The 24,452-nt window shown below is 51.1% G+C and overlaps 1 protein-coding gene across 5 annotated transcripts; it reads left to right on the forward strand.

Annotated features, from left to right (window-relative positions):
• The first annotated feature begins 1,306 nt into the window (after positions 1–1,306).
• ENTPD4 (ectonucleoside triphosphate diphosphohydrolase 4) lies at positions 1,307–23,806 on the forward strand. 5 transcript variants are annotated; one of them, XM_069035360.1, is made up of 13 exons: positions 1,307–1,393; positions 2,129–2,311; positions 5,326–5,531; positions 7,567–7,717; positions 8,245–8,348; positions 9,006–9,065; positions 11,205–11,335; positions 12,671–12,837; positions 13,811–14,135; positions 17,459–17,544; positions 18,735–18,896; positions 21,384–21,596; positions 23,446–23,806. In XM_069035360.1, exons 1-13 carry the CDS (start codon positions 1,386–1,388, stop codon positions 23,477–23,479), a joined length of 1,830 nt encoding a protein of 609 aa, XP_068891461.1. In that variant the 5' UTR covers positions 1,307–1,385; the 3' UTR covers positions 23,480–23,806. The 5 variants fall into 5 exon arrangements, with proteins under 5 accessions (XP_068891461.1, XP_068891458.1, XP_068891457.1 ...); XM_069035357.1 differs by lacking the exons at positions 1,307–1,393; positions 2,129–2,311; positions 5,326–5,531 and adding an exon at positions 5,665–6,092 and having other exon boundaries at positions 11,205–11,359; positions 23,446–23,805; XM_069035356.1 differs by lacking the exons at positions 1,307–1,393; positions 2,129–2,311; positions 5,326–5,531 and adding an exon at positions 6,488–6,921 and having other exon boundaries at positions 11,205–11,359; positions 23,446–23,804.
• The last annotated feature ends 646 nt before the right edge of the window (positions 23,807–24,452 follow it).

The raw sequence follows: 24,452 nt of genomic DNA on the forward strand, positions 1-24,452 counted from the left end.
CTATAAACCGAATTTATTCCAAACTATTGGCATATTGATAACTACAAATTTTATATATTTCAAAATATTCACCCGTTTATAGCTATAAATTGAATTTATTCCAAACTACTGACACATTTATAACAATAAATTTTATATATTTCAAAATATTGACCCGATTATTGCTATAAACTGAATTTATTCCAAACTACTGACGCATTTATAACAATAAATTTTATATCTTTCAAACCATTGGCACATTTCTAGCCATAGCTCCCTATTTCTGCGGTTAAACGCCGGTTTTGTAGCGATTTTTTGGGCTGGTTTTACCTGCAGCGCACCTGGCCCCTTGGCCACGCCCACTTTGCCGAGGCCACGCCCCCGGGGAATCCCTTCCCTGACCGCCGTGACGTCATCGCGCACTGCGTCACGTCCGGCGGCGCACCCGGAAGTGGCGCGGGGCCGGTTGCCATGGGGCGGCCCGGGAGGTGAAGTGAGGGGGAGACGGCGGGGGGGGGAACACCGGGATGGGGATCGGGAATGGGATCGGGATCCCGGGACACGCCCCGGCCCCCGGAGGGCCGCGGGGATTGGGGGGAGCCGAGCCGGGCGCTGCGGGATGCTGGCGGCCGTGGGGACGGGCGGGGGGCCTGGAGCAGCGCGTTCCGCTCCGCGTCCCTTTCCCGTCCCTGTCTCCATCCCGTTCCCTCATCCCCGTCCCCGGGCGGCGGCGGCGCTGCCGGAGCAGTCGCGCTTTGCCTTCGTGGCAGCGCGGGCGGGAGCTTCCCTCAGGATGGGCCGGGGGCGGGAGGGAGAGGCAGCCCCGGGCTGTGTCCGTGTGGTGGCGTTCCCGCTTTTCTTTTGGAATATTCCTGATGTTTTATCGTGTCGGGGGTCAGCTCCTTGTCGGGGCTGGCTGTGCGGGGTCACAGAATCGCGGGGTCACAGAATCAAAGCCCATCCAGTGCCAGCGCTGCCATGCCCAGGGACACCTCCCGCTGTCCCAGCTTATCCCAGCCTGGCCTTGGGCACTTCCAGGGATCCGGGGGCAGCCCCAGCTGCTCTGGGAATTCCATCCCGTCGGGCACGAGGTGATTCAATCCTTTCCTCATCCTTGTGGCCCTGCTTGGCCCCACAGATGATCCCTTCATTGCTCATCCCGGAAAGCCCAGCACTGGAGCCACGTCCCGGTGCAGCCGCAGCAGCGCTGAGGGAAGGGGAGGGATCCCATCCCGGGATCTGCCCTCAGGGATCTTCCCAGTGCTGGGCAGGGAGGCAGCTCGGTGTGGTTTTCCCTCAGGAGCAGAGGAGGGATGGCTTTGGGAAGGTTGGATGTTCCCGGGCCGTCCGAGGCCACCGGCTGAGGCTCCAGCAGCAGCTGCTCCTTGTGCTGCCCCGATCCCAAAATGGGCAGGTGAGGACCCCAAAGGAGCTGTGGGATTAACTGGGCTGGCTTTGGAGTGAAGGACAGGGAGCCTAATCAGGAGTTCCAGCGTGGGAATGGTGTCCTGAGTCCGCTCAGTCCAGAACAGAATCCTGGAGTGGGTTGGGTGGGGGAAGGTGCCTTAGGGAACATCCTATTCCATGGGCAGGGACACCTCCCACCGTCCCAGGGGGCTCCAGCCTGGCCTTGGGCACTTCCAGGGATCCAGGGACAGCCCCAGCTGCTCTGGGAATTCCATCCCAGCCCCTCCCCACCCTCCCAGCCAGGAATTCCTTCCCAATCTCCCATCCAGCCCTGCCCTCTGGCAGTGGGAAGCCATTCCCTGTGTCCTGTCCCTCCATCCCTTGTCCCAGGCCCCTCTCCAGCTCTCCTGGAGCCCCTTCAGGCCCTGGGAGACTGCCCTGAGCTCTCCCCAGACCTTTCTTCTCCAGGATCATCCCCAAATTCCCATTCCCTGAATCCCAAGCCAGGCTTTTCCCTCCTTTCCGGCTCTAATTTTGCCGAGGGTTTGAAATAAAGCCAGGATTAAAAAAGGAGCTCCAGCCCCAACCCCTGTGGGATCCTCCCACCCTCCTCAACCCAGACCACTCCCAGCAATGGCGCAGCAACGGGAATTCCATCCCAGCTCCTTCCCACCCTCCCAGGGGATCCTTCAGACCCGAATCCATCGCTCCATGTGGTCCTTTATCCCGCTCTGGATTGCAGGATCAGCATCTCCTGCCTGCTGCCAGCCTCGTGGCACTTCAGCCTGTCCCCCGTGGGCTGCCCCCGCATCCTGAGCACCCCCCTGAGGCAGCTGCTGCTCCTGGGGGCCGCGGCGCTGCTGCTCTGCTCCCTGCTCCTGATCCGCAGCAAGTACGGCCGGGCCCGCGACAGGAGCGCCCACAGGTGAGGGGAGGGGGGAATTCCATGGGAAATGGGGAAGTGGGGGAAGAATTCCGTGGGAAAGAAGGGAATGGGGAAAGAATTCCGTGGGAAAGAGGGAAATGGAGCTCTGGGGGAAATAGGGAAAGAATTCCATGGAATAGAGGGAAATGGGGAAAGAATTCCATGGGAAAGAGGGAAGTGGGGAAAGAATTCAATGGGAAAGAGGGAATGGGGAAAGAATTCCATGGGAAAGGGGGAAGTGGAGCTCTGGGGGGAAAGGGGGGAACGCTGATGGGTCCCTGCTCCTGATCCGCAGCAAGTACGGCCGGGCCCGCGACAGGAGCGCCCACAGGTGAGGGGAGGGGGGAATTCCATGGGAAGGAGGGAAATGGGGAAAGAATTCAATGGGAAAGAGGAAAATGGGGAAAGAATTCCATGGAATAGAGGGGAAATGGGGAAAGAGGGAAATGGGGAAAGAATTCAATGGAATAGAGGGAAATGGGGAAAGAATTCAGTGGGAAAGAGGGAATGGGGAAAGAATTCCGTGGGAAAGGGGGAAGTGGAGCTCTGGAGGGAAAGGGGGGAACGCTGATGGGTCCCTGCTCCTCATCCGCAGCAAGTACGGCCGGGCCCGCGACAGGAGGGCCCACAGGTGAGGGGAGGGGGGAATTCCATGGGAAATGGGGGAAGAATTCCGTGGGAAAGAAGGGAATGGGGAAAGAATTCAGTGGGAAAGAATTCCGTGGGAAAGAGGGAAATGGAGCTCTGGGGGAAATGGGGAAAGAATTCCATGGAATAGAGGGAAATGGGGAAAGAATTCCATGGGAAAGAGGGAAGTGGAGCTCTGGGGTAAAGGGGGAAAGAATTCCATGGAAAAGAGGGAATGGGGAAAGAATTCCATGGGAAAGAGGGAAATGGGGAGAGAATTCCATGGAATAGAGGGAAATGGGGAAAAAATTCAATGGGAAAGAGGGAATGGGGAAAGAATTCCGTGGGAAAGAGGGAAATGGTGAAAGAGGGAATGGGGAAAGAATTCAATGGAATAGAGGGAAATGGGGAAAGAATTCAGTGGGAAAGAGGGAAGTGGGGAAAGAATTCAATGGGAAAGAGGGAATGGGGAAAGAATTCCGTGGGAAAGGGGGAAGTGGAGCTCTGGGGGGAAAGGGGGAACGCTGATGGGTCCCTGCTCCTCATCCGCAGCAAGTACGGCCGAGCTCCCACAGGTGAGGGGAGGGGGGAATTCCATGGGAAGGAGGGAAATGGGGAAAGAATTCAATGGAAAAGAGGGAAATGGGGAAAGAATTCCGTGGAATAGAGGGGAAATGGGGAAAGAGGGAATGGGGAAAGAATTCAATGGAATAGAGGGAAATGGGGAAAGAATTCTGTGGGAAAGGGGGAAGTGGAGCTCTGGGGTAAAGGGGGAACGCTGATGGGTCCCTGCTCCTCATCCGCAGCAGCCCGGGACAGGAGCTCCCACAGGTGAGGGGAGGGGAGGGGGGAATCCCAGGGAAATGGGGAAAGAATTCCGTGGGAAAGGGGGAAGTGGAGCTCTGGGGGGAAAGGGGGAAAGAATTCCATGGAATAGAGGGGAATGGGGAAAGAATTCCATGGGAAAGGGGGAAGTGGAGCTCTGGGGGAAATAGGGAAAGAATTCCATGGAATAGAGGGAAATGGGGAAAGAGGGAATGGGGAAAGAATTCTGTAGAAAAGAGGGAAATGGGGAAAGAATTCCGTGGGAAAGAGGGAAATGAGGAAAGAGGGAATGGGGAAAGAATTCCATGGAAAAGAGGGAATGGGGAAAAAATTCCATGGGAAAGAGAGAAATGGAGCTCTGGGGGAAAGGGGGAAAGAATTCCATGGAATAGAGGGGAATGGGGAAAGAATTCCATGGGAAAGAGGGAAGTGGGGAAAGAGGGAATGGGGAAAGAATTCTGTAGAAAAGAGGGAAGTGGGGAAAGCATTCCGTGGGAAAGAAGGAAGTGGAGCTCTGGGGTAAAGGGGGAAAGAATTCCATGGAAAAGAGGGAATGGGGAAAGAATTCCATGGGAAAGAGGGAAATGGAGCTCTGGGGGAAAGAATTCCATGGAAAAGAGGGAAATGGGGAAAGAATTCTGTGGAAAAGAGGGAAATGGAGCTCTGGGGGGAAAGAATTCCATGGAAAAGGAGCTCTGGGGAAAAGGGAAGCACTCACAGGCTGTGTTAGGGGTAGAGGAAAAGAGGCTCTTCCCATCAACCTTTATCTTTCCTAAAAGAAACCCCTTCCTGCTTTTTTTAGGAATCTTTATCAGTAATTCCTGTGTTTGTATTTTATGTCTCCGTAGCAGCTCCAGTGGCAAAAATTCCCTGTAATAAATAATTTTGGGAATTGCTTCCGGCATTTCTGTGGGAATTCGATCCTGGAGGGTGGCATTTCCCTTGGAATTTTCTGTTCAGTGGGGGACAGGACACAGGGAATGGCTTCCCACTGCCAGAGGGCAGGGATAGGTGGGATACTGGGATGGAATTCCCAGAGCAGCTGTGGCTGCCCCTGGATCCCTGGAAGTGCTCAAGGCCAGGCTGGAGCCCCCTGGGACAGTGGGAGGTGGCTCTGGAAAGGTGGGAATGATCCTGGATGTTGTGTGGAGAGCTCACAGCACTTCCATGTGGGAAGGGAAAATCTGGGAAGTGGAGAGGGATTCCTCGTCAGGAAGGGCAAGGAGTGAAGGATTCGAACTGAAAGAGGGGAGATTGAGGTTGGATTTATGGAAGGAATTCCTGTCTGGGAGGGTGGGGAGGGGCTGGGATGGAATTCCCAGAGCAGCTGTGGCTGCCCCTGGATCCCTGGAAGTGCTCAAGGCCGGGCTGGAGCTCCCTGGAACAGTGGGAGGTGCCCCTGGGGGTGGCACTGGCTGGGCTTTAAGCTCCCTTCCCACCCACCTCATTCCAAAACCCCCTGAAATGCTGGAAAACATCCCGTTTCCAGTCGGATTTGGAGCAAAACACCCCATGCCTGGAATTCCCTGGAGCAATTCCCATAGTTTTTTTGTTTCCCCCAGGTACCTGGCCAGGGTGACGGACACGGAAGCCACGGACACCAAGAACCCCAACCTGAACTACGGGATCGTGGTGGATTGCGGCAGCAGCGGCTCCAGGATCTTCGTGTACTGCTGGCCCCGGCACAACGGGAATCCCCACGAGCTGCTGGACATCCAACAGATGAGGGACAGCAACAGGAGACCCGTGGTGATGAAAATCAAACCAGGTACTGGGAAAAACTGGGAAAAAACTGGGAAAAACCATGGGATTTCTCCGGGTTTTCCTCTCCTGTCTGTGCTTCCTGTGCTCTGCAGTGTCTGGATAAGGGGGATTTGAAGTTCGTGAGCATGGAACAGCTTTGGGGCTTTTTGGGATTGGTTTGCAGGGAGTTAAGGTCTGGAATGGGGCAGGAGGGAGAGGTTTTTCCATGGATAAGGCAGCTGTGTCCCCACGAGCTCCAGGACATCCAACAGATGAGGGACAGCAGCTGGAGAAGGTGGTGATGGAAATCAAAGCAGAGACTGGGAAAAATCAGCTCCATGTGGGAATTTCTCTGTGTTTTCCTCTCTTGCTCTTTGGGGTGTGTGGATAAAGGATATTTCCAGTTTGTGGGCACAGAACAGCTCCAGGGCTCTTTGGGATTGGTTTGCAGGGAGTTAAGGTCTGGAATGGGTCAGGAGGGAGAGGTTTTTCCATGGATAAGGCAGGAGCTGTCCCCACGAGCTCCAGGACATCCAACAGATGAGGGACAGCAACAGGAGACCCGTGGTGATGAAAATCAAACCAGGTACTGGGAAAAACTGGGAAAAAACTGGGAAAAACCATGGGATTTCTCTGGGTTTTCCTCTCCTGTCTGTGCTTCCTGCGCTCCGCAGTGTCTGGATAAGGGATACTTCCAGCATGGAACAGCTCTGGGGTTTTTTGGGATTGGTTTGCAGGGAGTTAAGGTCTGGAATGGGGCAGGAGGGAGAGGTTTTTCCATGGATAAGGCAGGAGCTGTCCCCACGAGCTCCAGGACATCCAACAGATGAGGGACAGCAGCAGGAGAAGGTGGTGATAGAAATCAAACCAGGTACCAGGAAAAACCATGGGATTTCTCCATGTTTTCCTCTCCTGTCTGTGCTTCCTGCACTCCAGAGTGTCTGGATAAGGGGGATTTGAAGTTCGTGAGCATGGAACAGCTTTGGGGTTTTTTGGGATTGGTTTGCAGGGAGTTAAGGTCTGGAATGGGTCAGGAGGGAGAGGTTTTTCCATGGATAAGGCAGCTGTGTTCCCACGAGCTCCAGGACATCCAACAGATGAGGGACAGCAACAGGAGAAGGTGGTGATAGAAATCAAACCAGGTACCAGGAAAAACCATGGGATTTCTCCATGTTTTCCTCTCCTGTCTGTGCTTCCTGCACTCCAGAGTGTCTGGATAAGGGGGATTTGAAGTTCGTGAGTATGGAACAGCTTTGGGGTTTTTTGGGATTGGTTTGCAGGGAGTTAAGGTCTGGAATGGGGCAGGAGGGAGAGGTTTTTCCATGGATAAGGCAGGAGCTGTCCCCACGAGCTCCAGGACATCCAACAGATGAGGGACAGCAGCAGGAGACCCGTGGTGATGAAAATCAAACCAGGTACTGGGAAAAACTGGGGAAAAACTGGGAAAAACCATGGGATTTCTCCGGGTTTTCCTCTCCTGTCTGTGCTTCCTGTGCTCCAGAGTGTCTGGATAAGGGGGATTTGAAGCTCGTGAGTATGGAACAGCTCTGGGGATTTTTGGGATTGGTTTGCAGGGAGTTAAGGTCTGGAATGGGGCAAGAGGGAGAGGTTTTTCCATGGATAAGGCAGGAGCTGCTCCTGTTACCATTTAAAGGAAAAAGGCATTTTTATGGAAGTTTTTTTTATAGGAACCGCCATGGAATTTTTGGGGTTTTGGGATTTTTCCGCTCTTTATTTAAGGAAGGAATAGTTGGCTTCCTGTCGAATTATTTGAGCTAATTATTATTAATAATTACCTAATAATAATTATTAATAATTTATTATTAATTATTGGTTATTAATTATTAATTATTGATTCTAAACCTAATCACATCTACATTTCATTTACGTTTTAAAGGACCCCCAGCTCTCCCCTCCATCCTTATTTCCCTGGTTTTACAGCTGATTTCCCACTTCACTTCTTCATTCCCCTTCCTGCTGCTGCTCAGGATTTTCCAGGGACCTTTCCCGGGATTTTCCAGCCGGGGCTGCCTCTCTTCCCACCATTTCTGTTTTCCCAGGAATTTCGGAGTTCGCCGGCTCTCCCGACAAAGTCAGCGATTACATCTCGCCCCTGCTCAGCTTCGCCGCCGAGCACGTGCCCCGCTCCAAGCACAAGGAGACTCCTCTGTACATCCTGTGCACCGCTGGCATGAGGATCCTGCCAGAGAGGTGATTCCCTGCCTTTTTTGGGGGTTTTTTTTGGTTTTTTTGGGTTTTTTTTGGCATTTCCAGCAGCGGTTTGTAACCCTCTGTTAGAAGCTCAGCAGGACGAGGAGCCCAGGCCCCGGTGTGGGGAGAGAGAGAAACAGCCCAAACCAATGTGGGTGATAAAGCAAACTCCATCAAACTCCCTTTATTAGCAGTCCAAAGGCACTTGTATACCAGCTCGTTAACTCCTAAGTGGCTTAAAGCTTATCAAGACACATTTCTATTCCTACATAATTGGACTTATATTGGCAAAGCTTCCACAGTCTTGTTATGATCCAAGGAATTCTGTGCCCACCTCCCTCGTTCACTCCTGGACAGCACAGGTCCAAGTTTTTCACTCCTCTCCGTTCCCCAGCCCTGCTTATCTTTCACACAGGGACTTTCCCATGGGAAGTTTTCTCACACACAAACCTAAAAACTTCCAGGCCTGTTGCTTGCCCAGTTCTCTTACTGATCCCAATAATTCTGTTCCCTGTGGAATTTGGCAGCCAGCAGAAGGCCATCCTGGAGGATCTGCTCACGGACATCCCCGTGCACTTCGATTTCCTCTTCTCGGACTCGCACGCTGAGGTGATTTCAGGGAAGCAGGAAGGTAGGTGGAGCTTGGAAAAGGTGTCTGGGGAATATTTAGGAATTCCAAGGGATGCTTTGGGGTGGTTTTGGTGCTTTTTCAAATCCTGCTTTGCTTGAGAGCCTTTATTGCTCGGGAGATCGGGAGTGTGGGGATGATGTGAGCTCCTGATTGGCCGAATCTTTGCTAATTATCCCTGAAATTTTAATGGGATTCCTTTCCTCTGGCTTTAGGGAGGGAGAGGGAAGGATAAAGCACCACATTCCTGATGGAAGGAGCTTTGCAGGCTGAGGTGATTTCGAAAGCCGAGATCACCAGAGCCTTAAAATCCCTTTAAAAGTGAATTCCCTGAATTTCTTCCCTGAATTTTACACATGGAAGTGGCTTTAATTCATTTAATCAGGAATTCTATCGTGGCTCTGACCTGGGAGTGGAGATAGCAGTCAGGAATTCTTGATTCCTCAGGAATTCCTGATTCCTCAGGAATGTTTAACTTGTAAGATTTTATAAAATAAAGTAAAAAAAGAGCAACAACAGAGCTGAACTCACACAGGGAAAAAGGAATTCAAACGTTTCCGTTGGCTTTGAAGTCGAAATTCCAGCTGTTCCTGCTGTCCCTGAAATTCCAGCTGTTCCTGCTATCCCTGAAATTCCAGCTGTGTTTTCTTGCACCTGCAGGAGTCTATGCATGGATTGGGATCAACTTTGTCCTTGGAAGATTTGAGCACACGGACGATGGTGAGGATCTGAGTGAGGAACTGGGGCACGGGGGTCGGTCCAGGTGATGATTTTCCAGCCAGATCTTGGAATTCCAACCATGGGAATTGCATTTCCAGGCATTTCCAGATGTTGGGAAGGTGTTTCCAGCCAGATGTTGGCCCCACTCCCACTCACACCTTCAACACCCACGAGCAGCAGCTCCTCTGGGCCCTCCCTGCCTGGATCCCAGGGATTTTTCCCGGGATCCTGGAGAATTTTCCCTGTTTCCAGGTGATTTCTCCCTATATCCCACTGCTTTTCCCTGTTCCCCAGAGGACGAGGCCATGGTGGAGGTGCAGATCCTGGGAAGCGAGCGCTGGGATCCCATTTTGCCTCCCTGCCTGTATCCCAGGGATTTTCCCAGTGATTTCTCCCTGTATCCCAGTGATTTTTCCCTGTTTCCCAGAGGACAATCCTGGGAAGTGAGCGCCAGGATCCCATTTTCCCTCCCTCACTGTATCCCAGGGATTTTCCCAGTGATTTCTCCCTATATCCCAGTGATTTTCCGTTTCCCAGAGGATGCAGCCATGATGGAAGTGCACGGGAAACCCGGGAAACAAATCCCAGTTAATTCTCCCCATATCCCAGTGATTTTCCAGGTGATTTCTCCCTATTTCCCACCGATTCTCCCTGTTCCCCCAGAGGATGAAGCCATGGTGGAGCTGCAGATCCCGGGAAGCGAGCGCCGGGATCCCATTTTGCCTCCCTGCCTGTATCCCAGGGATTTTTCCCGATATCCCGGTGATGTTTCCCTGTTTCCCAGAGGACAGTCCTGGGAAGCGAGCTCCAGGATCCCATTTTCCCTCCCTGGCTGTATCCCACTGATTTTTCCCTGTATCCCAGTGATTTCTCCCTGTTTCCCAGAGGAAAATCCTGGGAAACGAGCGCCAGGGTCCCATTTTCCCTCCCTGCCTGTATCCCAGTGATTTCTCCCAATATTCCAGTGATTTTCTGTTTCCCAGAGGATGCAGCCATGATGGAAGTGCACGGGAAACCCGGGAAACGAATCTCAGTTAATTCTCCCTATATCCCAGTGATTTTCCAGGTGATTTCTCCCTATTTCCCACCGATTCTCCCTGTTCCCCCAGAGGATGAAGCCATGGTGGAGCTGCAGATCCCGGGAAGTGAGCGCTGGGATCCCATTTTGCCTCCCTGCCTGTATCCCAGGGATTTTCCCACTGATTTCTCCCTGTATCCCAGGGATTTTTCCCTATATCCCAGTGATTTTTTCCTGTTTCCCAGAGGACAATCCTGGGAAGCAAGCACCAGGATCCCATTTTGCCTCCCTGCCTGTATCCCAGGGATTTTCCCACTGATTTTTCCCCAGAGGATGAAGCCATGCTGGAGGTGCCCGTTCCAGGAAATATCCCGGTGATTTCTCCCAATATCCCAGTGATTTTCCCTGTTTCCCAGAGGACAAGGCCATGGTGTGGGGGCACATCCTGGAAGGCGAGCGCCAGGATCCCATTTTCCCTCCCTGGCTGTATCCCAGGGATTTTCCCACTGATTTTTCCCGATATCCAAGTGATTTCTCCCAATATCCCAGGGATTTTTCCCTGTATCCCAGAGGACAATCCTGGGAAACGAGCGCCAGGATCCCATTTTCCCTCCCTGCCTGTATCCCAGGGATTTCTCCCAATATCCCAGGGATTTCTCCCTATATCCCAGTGATTTTTCCCTGTTTCCCAGAGGACAATCCTGGGAAACGAGCGCCAGGTTCCCATTTTCCCTCCCTGCCTGTATCCCAGGGATTTTCCAGGTGATTTCTCCCTATTTCCCACTGATTCTCCCTGTTCCCCAGAGGACGAGGCCATGGTGGAGCTGCAGATCCTGGGAAGCGAGCGCCAGGATCCCATTTTCCCTCCCTGCCTGTATCCCAGTTAATTCTCCCCATATCCCAGTGATTTTCCAGGTGATTTCTCCCTATTTCCCACCGATTCTCCCTGTTCCCCCAGAGGATGAAGCCATGGTGGAGCTGCAGATCCCGGAAAGCGAGCGCCAGGATCCCATTTTCCCTCCCTCACTGTACCCCAGGGATTTTTCCCGGGATCCTGGAGAATTTTCCCTGTTTCCAGGTGATTTCTCCCTATATCCCACTGCTTTTCCCTGTTCCCCCAGAGGACGAAGCCATGGTGGAGGTGCAGATCCCGGGAAGCGAGCGCCGGGATCCCATTTTCCGGAAGAGAACCGTGGGGATCCTGGACATGGGCGGCGTTTCCACGCAGATCGCCTACGAAGTCCCCCAAAGTGTAAGCGTTGCCTCCCCGCAGCAGGTCATTATCCGTGCAATTCCCTCTTCCCTCGGGAATGATTTTAATGCCTTTTCCTTTCTTTCCCATCCTTCGGAATCCTCCATCCCATCCCATTCCCAAAGCGAGAGACGATGGCAGCGCGAGGCCTCCGCCAGCTAAGAATTCCTTTTGTGTTTTCCATCCTTCCCATCACTCCGATCCTGCCTTCATCTGGAATTTTTAGGCTTTTTTCCAGACAAATTTGCAATCCCTTTAAATTCCAAATTCTGCAGCCCCGGGGGCTTAAAACCCCCCCAAAATCCCTGGTGGTTCCTAGAAAAAAAACTTCCATAAAAATGACTTTTTCCTTTCATTTCTGGGAGCAGTGGAATGAGTGATTGTGTAAATGTCATGGAATTGCTTTGTCCCGAGTCTTAAATGGGACACAAACCGCTCCAATTCCATGGAATTCTGGAGGAATTCCTGAATATTTTAAGCTGAACATCCCATGAAATGAATTGGGAATCATCTAAAGGAAGAACAGCAGAAAATGCCCGTGTTTGGCTCTGTTCCAGGAATGGATTTTTCAAATCCTGTGAAATATTTTCCTAATTACGGGGTTTTAATTCATTTGGAATTAATAAAATCTGGACGTTCAGATCCAGAGCAGATCCAGTCAGGAATTTACTGGGAATAGGGATGAAAATTCCTGGCCGTGGGGTGGTTTTATCTGAGCATAAATGGATGTAAAAAGGGATTTTGGTCATGGAATCTGTCCTGGGAATTGGGATTGGGAAGGGGGGGGAAGTGGAGCAGAGAATTCAGGAGCCACAATTCACGTTTTCCCATGGGAGAAGAAAATTCCAGGCTCCACAGGAGCAATTCCCAGGCTTTGCAGCTCCTTGAGTGTCAGCAGGGCCGGGAATCTGGAATTCCAAGATTTTGCTCTCCCTATGAAATGATTTTTAAAAATTATTTGGGAGATGATCATTCCCGTGGAAAACTCCTCAGTTTTGCTCTCCCTACGAAATAATCTTGGATTTTACAATTACCATGGGAAATGATTATCCCAGAGGAAAACTCCTCAAAAACCTGGGCTCTCCAGGGATGGAAAACATTGGAAAATCTGCCCAGGGCAGCGTGGAGTCCCCATTCCTGGGAATACCCAAAAACCCACAGATGTGGCTCTTGAGGATGTTGGATCGATGATCTTAAAGATCTTTTCCAACCAAACCAATTCCATGATCCTGTGGATCAGGAGATGAGCGAGGGCTGAATTTAGAGGTGTCCAGGACATCGGAAAAATTCCTTTCAGGGTCGGGATCATCCCGTTCATTCCTGATTTTGCTGCAGGAGGAAGTGGCCAAGAATTTGCTGGCGGAGTTTAATTTGGGGTGCGACGCCCACCAGACGGAGCACGTGTACCGGGTGTACGTGGCAACATTCCTGGGATTCGGGGGGAATGCGGCCCGGCAGAGATACGAGGACAGCCTGTTCTCCAGCACCCTGCTCAGCAACAGGTACCGGCAATTCCCCTGGGAATTCGGGGCTGATCCATCCCTGGAAGTGTCCAACTGGAAGTGAGGTTGGGTTTATGGAAGGAGTTCCTCCCTGTGAAGGTGGGGAGGGGATGGGGTGGAATTCCCAGAGGAGGTGTGGCTGCTCCTGGATCCCTGGAAGTGTCCAAGGCCGGGTTGGGATAAGCTGGGACAGTGGGAGGTGGCTCTGGAAAGATGGGAAAGGTGGGAATGATCCTGGATGTTGTGTGGAGAGCTTACAGCACTTCCATGGGGGAAGGGAAGGGAAGGGAAGGGAAGGGAAGGGAAGGGAAGGGAAGGGAAGGGAAGGGAAGGGAAGGGAAGGGAAGGGAAGGGAAGGGAAGGGAAGGGAAGGGAAGGGAAGGGAAGGGAAGGGAAGGGAAGGGGAATAAGGAAAGGAAAGGAGAATAAGGAGAGGAAAGGGGAAAGGAGAGGAAAGAGGAGAGGGGAGGAGAGGGGAGGGGAGGAAAGGAAAGGAAAGGAAAGGAAAGGAAAGGAAAGGAAAGGAAAGGAAAGGAAAGGAAAGGAAAGGAAAGGAAAGGAAAGGAAAGGAAAGGAAAGGAAAGGAAAGGAAAGGAAAGGAAAGGAAAGGAAAGGAAAGGAAAGGAAAGGAAAGGAAAGGAAAGGAAAGGGGAAAGGGGAAAGGGGAAAGGGGAAAGGGGAAAGGGGAAAGGGGAAAGGAAGTGGAGAGAGATTCCTCCTCAGGAATTGGAGGACAAGGAGTAATGGGTTCAAACTGGAATTGAGGTTGGATTTATGGAAGGAATTCCTGGCTGTGAGGGTGGGGAGGGGCTGGGCTGGAATTCCCAGAGGAGCTGTGGCTGCCCCTGGACATTTCCACCCCTTCAGCAACGAATTCGTTCACCATTCCAACCCCATTCATGTAACGAAGCAAACCCCAATTTCTCCCCATTCCAGGGCAACTCCCCCAACTCTCTTCCCTCTTCCCCCACAGGCTGCTGGGCAGGCAGAGCGGCCTGAGCCCGGATTCCCCATTCCTGGATCCCTGCCTTCCCCTGGATGCCCGGGACGAGCTGCGGCAGCGCGGCCTCACGCTGCACCTGCGCGGCACCGGCGACTTCCAGCTGTGCCGGGAGCTGCTGCGGCCGCTCCTCAACAGAACCAACGGCACGCGCAGCTCCCTGAACGGCGTCTTCCAGCCGCCCGTGCGCTTCCAGGAGAGCGAGTTCTACGGATTCTCCGAGTTCTACTACTGCACCGAGGACGTGCTGCGCATGGGCGGCGACTACAGCGCCGCCAGGTTCACCAGGGCGGCCAAGGTGCGGCGGGAGGAGAGCCGGGATGGAGCCGGGATTGAGTTGGGGTGGAGCCGGGATGGAGCCGGGATTGAGCTGGGATTGAGTTGGGGTGGAGCCGGGATGGAGCCGGGATGGAGCCGGGATTGAGTTGGGATTGAGCCGGGATTGAGTTGGGATTGAGTCAGGATTGAGTTGGGATTGAGTCAGGATTGATTTGGGATTGAGTCGGGATGGAGCCGGGATTGAGTTGGGATGGAGCCGGGATGGAGCCGGGATGGAGCCGGGATTGAGTTGGGATTGAGTTGGGATTGAGTTGGGGTGGAGCCGGGATGGAACCGGGATGGAGTTGGGATGGAGTTGGGATGGAGCTGGGATGGAGCTGGGATGGAGCTGGGATTGAGTTGGGATTGAGTTGGGGTGGAGCCGGGATTGAGTTGGGATGGAGCCGGGATGGAGCCGGGATTGAGCTGGGATTGAGTTGGGATTGAGTTGGGATGGAGCCGGGATGGAGCCAGGATTGAGTTGGGATGGAGCCGGGATGGAACCGGGATTGATTTGGGATGGAGCCGGGATGGAGCCGGGATTGAGTTGGGATTGAGTTGGGATGGAGCTGGGATGGAACTGGGATTGAGTTGGGATTGAGTTGGGATGGAGCCGGGATGGAGCCGGGATTGAGTTGGGATTGAGTCAGGATTGATTTGGGATTGAGTCGGGATGGAGCCGGGATGGAGCCGGGATGGAGCTGGGATTGATTTGGGATGGAGCCGGGATGGAGCCGGGATGGAGCCGGGATTGATTTGGGATTGAGTTGGGATGGAGCCGGGATGGAGCCAGGATTGAGTTGGGATGGAGCCGGGATGGAGCTGGGATGGAGCTGGGATTGAGTTGGGATTGAGTTGGGATGGAGCTGGGATGGAACTGGGATTGAGTTGGGATTGAGTTGGGATGGAGCCGGGATGGAGCCGGGATTGAGTTGGGATTGAGTTGGGATTGATTCGGGATTGATTCGGGATTGATCCAGGATGGAGCTGGGATTGAGTTGGGATTGAGCCGGGATTGAGTTGGGATGGAGCCGGGATGGAGCCGGGATTGAGCCGGGATTGAGTTGGGATGGAGCCGGGATGGAGCCGGGATTGAGCCGGGATTGAGCTGGAATTGAGCCAGGATTGATTTGGGATTGATTTGGGATTGATTCGGGATGGAGCCGGGATGGAGCCAGGATTGATTTGGGATTGAGCTGGGATTGATTTGGGATTGAGCCAGGATTGAGCCGGGGTTGATTTGGGATTGAGCCGGGATTGATCCAGAATTGATTTGGGATTGATCCGGAGTTGATGTGGGATTGATTTGGGATTGAGCCGATATTGGTTTGGGATTGATCCGGGATTGATCTGGGATTGATTTGGGATTGATTTGGGATTGATTCAGGATTGAGCCGGGATTGAGCCAAAATTGATTTGGGTTTGATTTGGGATTGATCCGGGATTGATATGGGATTGATTTGGGATTAATTTGGGATTGATCCGGAATTGGTCCAGGACTGATTTGGGATTGAGCCGAGATTGATTTGGGATTAATTCGGGATTGATCCAGGATTGAGCCGGGATTGATTTGGGTTTGATTTGGGATTGATTTGGGATTGATCAGGGATTGTTCTCCGGGGTTTTAACTCCCCGTGGGGTTGGCACCAGGGTTTGGTCGCCGGAGTCCCACGGTGAAATTTTTCTGCGGGAAATGCTGAATTTCTGTAGGGAATCCTGAATTTCTTAGGGAATGCCAGATTTCCTTAGGAAAGCCCAGATTTTCTGAAGAAATCCCGAATTTCTTGGGAAATCCCAAGTTCCCTTAGGAAAGCCCAGATTTCCTTGGGAGATCCCAAATTTTTTAGGAAATCCCAAGATTCCTTAAGGAATCCCAAGATTTCCTTAAGGAATCCCAAATTCCTGTAGGAAATCCCAGGTTCCTTTAGGAAATCCCATATTCCCTTAGGAAAGCCCAGATTTCCTTGGGAAATCCCAAATTTTTTAGGAAATCCCAAGATTCCTTAAGGAATCCCAGGTTTCCTTAAGAAATGCCAAGTTCCCTTAGGAAAGCCCAGATTTTCTTAAGAAATCCCAAATTTTTTAAGAAATCCCAAGTTTCCTTAGGAAATCTTGAATTTCCATAGGAAATCCCAAATTTCTTCAGAAATCCCAAATTCCCTTAGGAAATCCCAGATTTTTTAGGAAATCCCAAGTTTCCTTAAGAAATCTCAAATTTCTTTGGAAATCCCAAATTTTTTTAAGAAATCCTGAATTCCCTTAGGAAATCCCAAATTCCCTTAGGAAAGCCCAGATTTCCTTGGGAAATCCCAAATTTCCATAGGAAATCCCAAATTTTTTTAAGGAAGCCCAAATTTTTTAGGACATCCCAAATTCCCTTAGGACATCCCAAATTCCTCCACAGAACTCCCCGTTCCTCATCCAAGGCCAGGCTGGATGGGATTTGGAGCCACCTGGGACAGTGGAATTGATCCCTTTTCCTGGAGTTTCAAGGATAAACCCAGACTTTTCCTGGAGTTTCAGACATAAACCCAGACTTTTCCTGGAGTTTCAAGGATAAACCCAGACTTTTCCTGGAGTTTCAGAGATAAACCCAGACTTTTCCTGGAGTTTCAAGGATAAACCCAGACTTTTCCTGGAGTTTCAAAGATAAACCCAGACTTTTCCTGGAGTTTCAGACATAAACCCAGACTTTTCCTGGAGTTTCAATGCTTCCAGGTAGTTGTTTGTTGAGTCTTATCAGAGGAACAGAGCCACCAGTGTGACCCAGGTACAGCATGGAAGGAAGAAAAGTAGGAATGAGTCCAATTATCAAGGTTTACACAGCCTTTTAAAGATATTTTAACCAATAGTTACTAAAAACGTGCATTATTTTCACTTTCCTACCAATCCTTCAGTAACACAGGCAGGAACTGTGGAATTCTCTATCCAATCATCCCAAACCACTTTCACTGCAGAACACGGAGTGGTAGAAGAAGGAGAAGAAGGTTTAGAGAACAACAACAACCCTCCATTTGGATATTTTTCACTCTTCTCTATTTACTACCAAGAGAAGCCCAAAACCTCTGCATTTTTCCCCCTGTGCCAATCTCACCTCGTCGTCCATCACCTCATTCCCACCGCTGCATTTTCCAGTTCCTGTCTGACCGTTGCTCATTTTTTCCAAGGTTGGAGGTTAAACCAGCGTTGTTCAGGGGGGTAAAAACCCTTCAAAACAGGCAGAGAAATACCCTCAGCACTCTGGGTTGGTACAGGGATGATTCCCTTTCTCCCTGTTTTCCCTGTTTCCCTGTTTTCCCGCAGGAATACTGTGCCACCAGGTGGTCGGTGCTGCGGCAGCGCTTCGAGCGCGGGCTCTACGCCTCACACGCGGATCTGCATCGCCTCAAGTGAGTCCCGAGCACGGCCCGGCCCCTCCCCGCTCCGGGCATCCCCGGGGAGTGCGGGAAAAACTGGGAAAAGGCTGGGAATTCTGTGGGGGATTGTGCCTTGTGGTCATGGGAATGCTGAGCTGAGCTGATCCCGCTGTTGCTGGCTGATGCTGCTGTTCTGGCTGAGCCCTCGGAGCCCTCGGAGCCCTCTGTCCCCACTGACCCCTCTGTCCCTCACTGTGACCCCTCTGTCCCCACTGACCCCTCTGTCCCCACTGACCCCTCTGTCCCTCACTGTGACCCCTCTGTCCCCACTGACCCCTCTGTCCCTCACTGTGACCCCTCTGTCCCTCACTGACCCCACTGTCCCTCACTGACCCCTCTGACCCCTCTGTCCCTCACTGACCCCCCTGTCCCCCTCTGACCCCTCTGTCCCTCACTGTACCCACTGTCCATCACTGACCCTCACTGACCCCCCTGTCCCCCTCTGTCCCTCTCTGTCCCTCACTGACCCTTCTGTCCCTCTCTGTCCCTCACTGACCCTTCTGTCCCTCACTGTCCCCTACTGACCCCACTGACCCTCACTGTCCCCTACTGACCCCACTGACCCCACTGTCCCTCACTGTGACCCCTCTGTCCCTCACTTCCCCACTGTCCCCACTGTCCCCCTCTGTCCCCCACTGATCCCACTGACCCTCAGTGATCCCACTGTCCCCATTGACCCCTCTGTCCCTCACTGACCCCTCTAATGCCACTGACCCCACTGACCCCTGTGTCCCTCACTGTGACCCCTTTGTCCCTCACTGACCCTCACTGACCTCACTGACCCCCTCTGTCCCCACTGTCCCCTACTGACCCCACTGTCCCTCACTGTGACCCCTCTGTCCCCCACTGTCCCCACTGTCCCCACTGACCCTCAGTGATCCCTCTGTCCCTCACTGACCCTCACTGACCCCTCTGTCCCCACTGTCCCTCACTGACCCCACTGTCCCCTCTGACCCCTCTGACCCCACTGACCCTCACTGACCCCACTGTCCTCACTGACCCTCACTGACCCCTCTGACCCCACTGACCCTCACTGACCCCACTGACCCCACTGACCCCTCTGACCCCACTGACCCTCACTGACCCTCACTGACCCCACTGACCCCACTGACCCTCACTGACCCCTCTGACCCCACTGACCCCACTGACCCCGCTGTTCCCAGGTTCCAGTGCTTTAAGTCCGCCTGGATGTTCGAGGTTTTCCACCGGGGATTCTCCTTCCCCGAGAGCTACGGGAGCCTCAAGACGGCCCTGCAGGTCTATGACAAGGAGGTGCAGTGGACCCTGGGGGCCATCCTGTACCGGACCCGCTTCCTGCCCCTCAGGTACCCCTCAGAGACCCGGGAAGAGCCTTTGGGATGGGAATTTTGGGGTGGGAAGAGGTGGTGATTCCTCAAACGCTGATTTTTAGAGCCTGTTCCCCAAAATGGGCTCTGATTCCCACCCTGAGCCACGTTGGAATAATTTTGCCTCAAAAATTTGCCCATTGTCCCTCTTCTCTTTCCCAAGGCTCTCAAAAATCTGGGAAACATCTTTGGGATGGGAATTTTGGCATGGGAACAGGTGGTGATTCCTCAAACGCTGATTTTTAGAGCCTGTTCCCCAAAATGGGCTCTGATTCCTGCCCTGAGCCACGCTGGAACTGGAATTTTGCCTCCCAAGCTGTGCCCGTTGTCCCTCTGCTCTTTCCAAAGGCTCTCAAAAATCTGGGAAACATCTTTGGGACGGGAATTTTGGCATGGGAACAATGTGGTGATCCCTCAAACTCTGATTTTTGGACACTCTCCCCCCCAGAATGGGCTCTGATTCCCACCCTGAGCCACGTTGGAACTGGAATTTTGCCTCAAAAATTTTCCCATTGTCCCTCTGCTCTTTCCCAAGGCTCTCAAAAATCTGGGAGCAATCTTTGGGATGGGAATTTTGGCATGGGAACAGTGTGGTGATCCCTCAAACTCTGATTTTTAGATGCTCTTCCCCCAGAACGGGCTCTGACTCCCACCCTGAGCCACATTGGAACGGGAATTTTACCTCAAAAATTTGCCCATTGTCCCTCTGCTCTTTCCCAAGGCTCTCAAAAATCTGGGAAACATCTTTGGGACGGGAATTTTGGCATGGGAACAATGGGGTGATCCCTCAAACTCTGATTTTTAGACACTCCCCCCCCCAGAATGGGCTCTGATTCCCGCCCCGAGCCACGTTGGAATGGGAATTTTGCCTCAAAAATTTGCCCATTGTCCCTCTGCTCTTTCCCAAGGCTCTCAAAAACCCAGGAAGAGCCTTTGGGATGAGAATTTTGGCATGGGAACAATGGGGTGATCCCTCAAACTCTGATTTTTAGATCCTGTTCCTCAAAACGGGCTCCGATTCCCGCCCTGAGCCACGTTGGAACTGGATTTTTGCCTCAAAAATTTGCCCACTGGAACTGGAATTTTGCCTCCCAAGCTGTGCCCATTGTCCCTCTGCTCTTTCCCAGGGCTCTCAAAAACCCAGGAAGAGCCTTTGGGATGAGAATTTTGGCATGGGAACAGTGTGGTGATCCCTCAAACTGTGATTTTTAGATGCTCTTCCCCCAGAATGGGCTCTGACTCCCACCCTGAGCCACATTGGAACGGGAATTTTACCTCAAAAATTTGCCCATTGTCCCTCTGCTCTTTCCCAAGGCTCTCAAAAATCTGGGAAACATCTTTGGGACGGGAATTTTGGCATGGGAACAATGGGGTGATCCCTCAAACTCTGATTTTTAGACACTCCCCCCCCCAGAATGGGCTCTGATTCCCACCCTGAGCCACGTTGGAACTGGAATTTTGCCTCAAAAATTTTCCCATTGTCCCTCTGCTCTTTCCCAGGGCTCTCAAAAATCTGGGAAGAGCCTTTGGGATGGGAATTTTGGAATGGGAACAATGTGGTGATCCCTCAAACTCTGATTTTTAGATGCTCTTCCCCCAGAATGGGCTCTGACTCCCACCCTGAGCCACATTGGAACGGGAATTTCGCCTCAAAAATTTGCCCATTGTCCCTCTGCTCTTTCCCAAGGCTCTCAAAAATCTGGGAAACATCTTTGGGACGGGAATTTTGGCATGGGAACAATGGGGTGATCCCTCAAACTCTGATTTTTAGATCCTGTTCCTCAAAACGGGCTCCGATTCCCGCCCTGAGCCACATTGGAACTGGATTTTTGCCTCAAAAATTTGCCCATTGGAACTGGAATTTTGCCTCCCAGGCTGTGCCCATTCTCCCTCTGCTCTTTCCCAGGGCTCTCAAAAATCTGGGAAGAGCCTTTGGGATGGGAATTTTGGAATGGGAACAATGTGGTGATCCCTCAAACTGTGATTTTTAGATGCTCTTCCCCCAGAATGGGCTCTGACTCCCACCCTGAGCCACATTGGAACTGGAATTTTACCTCAAAAATTTGCCCATTGTCCCTCTGCTCTTTCCCAAGGCTCTCAAAAATCTGGGAAACATCTTTGGGACGGGAATTTTGGCATGGGAACAATGGGGTGATCCCTCAAACTCTGATTTTTAGACACTCCCCCCCCCAGAATGGGCTCTGATTCCCACCCTGAGCCACATTGGAACGGGAATTTTGCCTCAAAAATTTTCCCATTGTCCCTCTTCTCTTTCCCAAGGCTCTCAAAAACCCAGGAAGAGCCTTTGGGATGAGAATTTTGGCATGGGAACAATGGGGTGATCCCTCAAACTCTGATTTTTAGATGCTCTTCCCCCAGAATGGGCTCCGATTCCCGCCCTGAGCCACGTTGGAACGGGAATTTCGCCTCAAAAATTTTCCCATTGTCCCTCTGCTCTTTTCCCAGGGACATCCAGCAGGAGAATTTCCGTGGGAGCCACTCCCACTGGAGGAGCTTCTCCTTCGTGTACAACCACCACCTGTTCTCCGCCTGCTTCCTGGTGGTGCTGCTCTCCATCCTGCTCTACCTGCTCCGCCTGCGGCGCATCCACCGCGCCTCCTCCCCGGCCCTCTGGATCCCGGAGAAGATCCCGATCCCACAGAAGATCCCAGGGCCCCTGTGAGATTTTGGGATGATGGGAGGGGTGCTGGGGGGGGGGTTCATCCACACACACACACACACACACACACACACACGTAGAAAACAAAAAGCCATTTTTGCCTCAGGGTTCCTCCTTTTTTTGCCCCTCGGATCCGTGGGATGAGCAGAGAAATCCGGGAAAAGGGGGGTCGGGAGGGAAAAATGCCAAAAATGACTTTGTTGGGAATGTTGCACTTTGGGGTGTGCAGGGACTGGGCAGAGGAGAGGGTGAGTGGGAATTCCCAGCTTTGGGAAGATCCCAAATTCCGGGATGAGCAAAGACTGCCAGATTCCAGCACTGCCATCAATGGGAATTCCAGGGGTCCCAAAAGTAGGGGAAAAAAACCCTTTTAGGACACTTTATGGGATTTTCCCTTCTGGAATCGCTCCCCTGATGGAGAAGGAAAAGGTGCCTGGGTAGAGGAGAGGGTGAGTGGGAATTCCCAGCTTTGGGAAGATCCCAAATCCCGGGATGAGCGAGGACTGCCAGATTCCAGCACTGCCATCCCTGTTTGGAGCCTCAGTGGGAATTCCAGAGGTTCCAAAAGTAGGAAAAAAAGCCCTTTATGGGATTTTCCCTTCTGGAATCACTCCCCTGATGGAGAAGGAAGAGGTGCCTGGGCAGAGGAGAGGATGAGTGGGAATTCCCAGCTTTGGGAGAGGCTGAAATCCCGGGATGAGCGAGGACTGCTGGGATTTGCCACATTCCAGCACTGCCATCCCTGCTCCCAGTTTGGAGCCTCAATGGGAATTCCAGAGGTTCCAAAAGTAGGAAAAAAAAAAACCCTTTTAGGACACTTTATGGGATTTTCCCTTCTGGAATCGCTCCCCTGATGGTGAAGGAAAAGGTGCCTGGGCAGAGGAGAGGATGAGTGGGAATTCCCAGCTTTGGGAAGATCCCAAATCCCGGGATGAGTGAGGACTGCTGGGATTTGCCACATTCCAGCATTGCCAGCCCTGCTCCCAGTTTGGAGCCTCAACAGGAATTCCAGAAGTTCCAAAAGTAGGGAAAAAAACCCTTTATGGGATTTTCCCTTCTGGAATTGCTCCCCTGATGGAGAAGGAAGAGGTGCCTGGGTAGAGAAGAGGATGAGTGGGAATTCCCAGCTTTGGGAAGATCCCAAATCCTGGGATGAGCGAGGACTGCTGGGATTTGCCACATTCCAGCACTGCCATCCCTGCTCCCAATTTGGAATCTCAAAGAGCAGGAATTCCAAAAGCAGGAAGAAAACCCCTTTTAGGACACTCGATGGGATTTTTCCCTTCTGGAACCGCTCCCCTGATGGAGAAGGAAAATCCCTCGCATCCAATGCTGTGCTTCCATAAAAATCCACTCCAATCACTTCGGCCCCCTCGTGCCAGCTCCTCCTTTTTCCTGGGAAGCTTTGCCCTCCTGGTGGCACCACCTGGATCCTTCATTTCTGTTCCTTGATCACGGAGAGACCTCCCAGAGACTCCAGGAATGCGAAGGGAGCTGGGAAACCGGAGGGGAGCACGCCCGGGGTCTGCCCCAGCCCCCTGGAAATTAATTTATATTTTATTTAAAGCTCTCGGTTTTACTTGAAAGGAACTTTGTCCGTGATTAAAAGTGGGGTTTGTACAAACCTGGGGGCCCTGGGTGTTTTCTTGGATCGTTTCTCCAGCTGGAAAACTTCCTGCTCTCCTGAAAAAAAGCAGGAAAATGCTGGGAGACGGGGTGGGTTTATTGCTGGGGAGCTGGGTACGTTGATTCTGGGCTTTTTAATCATCATTAATCCAAAAATCGGGGTATTTCAAATTGTTTCATTGTTCCATTGCCTGGGTTTGATGTGGTTTTACCTTTGCACAGAGAATTGAGGCTGGAGCTGCTCGATTCCACCTAAATTTGGCTGCTAAACCCCTGCTCCTCCCACCCAGCCTGTGCTGGGGTCACAATTCCCTGGATTTGGGGTGGGATTTCGGAGCAGAATCCTGCCCTGGACGTTCAGAACTCACAAATGGCTTCCTTTAAAAAGGATGGTTTGGAGCTGATGAATCCAAGCACTTGGGCAGAGTTTAAATCGAAATCTGATTCAGTTTAAAATAAAACCTGGTTTAATTTCAATTTAAATCTGTTTTAATTTAAATCGAAATCTGATTTAGTTTAAATTTAAATCTGATCTAATTTCAATCGAAATCTGATCTAATTTCAATCAAAATCTGATTTAATTTCAATCAAAGTCTGATTTAATTTCAATTGAAATCTGATTCAGTTTAAATCTGATTCAGTTTAAATCTGATTCAGTTTAAAATAAAATCTGTTTTAATTTTATTTTAAATCTGTTTTAATTTAAATAGGAATCTGATTTAGTTTAAATTTAAATCTGATTCAGTTTAAAATAAAATGTTTTAATTTCATTTTAAATCTGTTTTAATTTAAATAGGAATCTGATTTAGTTTAAATTTAAATCTGATCTAATTTCAATCGAAATCTGATCTAATTTCAATCAAAATCTGATTTAATTTCAATCAAAGTCTGATTTCATTTCAATCAAAGTCTGATTTCATTTCAATCAAAGTCTGATTTAATTTCAATTGAAATCTGATTCAGTTTAAATTTAAATCTGATTCAGTTTAAAATAAAATCTGTTTTGATTTCAATTTAAATCTGTTTTAATTTAAATCGAAATCTGATTTAGTTTAAATTTAAATCTGATCTAATTTCAATCGAAATCTGATTCACTTTAAATTAAAATCTGTTTTAATTTCATTTTAAATCTGTTTTAATTTAACTAGAAATCTGATTTAGTTTAAATTTTAATCGGATTTAATTTCAATCAAAACCTGATTTAATTTAAATTTCATTTGGGAATCCTT

The sequence above is a fragment of the Aphelocoma coerulescens genome, chromosome 22, assembly GCF_041296385.1.
Source record: "Aphelocoma coerulescens isolate FSJ_1873_10779 chromosome 22, UR_Acoe_1.0, whole genome shotgun sequence".
In the NCBI taxonomy this organism is placed as follows: domain Eukaryota; kingdom Metazoa; phylum Chordata; class Aves; order Passeriformes; family Corvidae; genus Aphelocoma; species Aphelocoma coerulescens.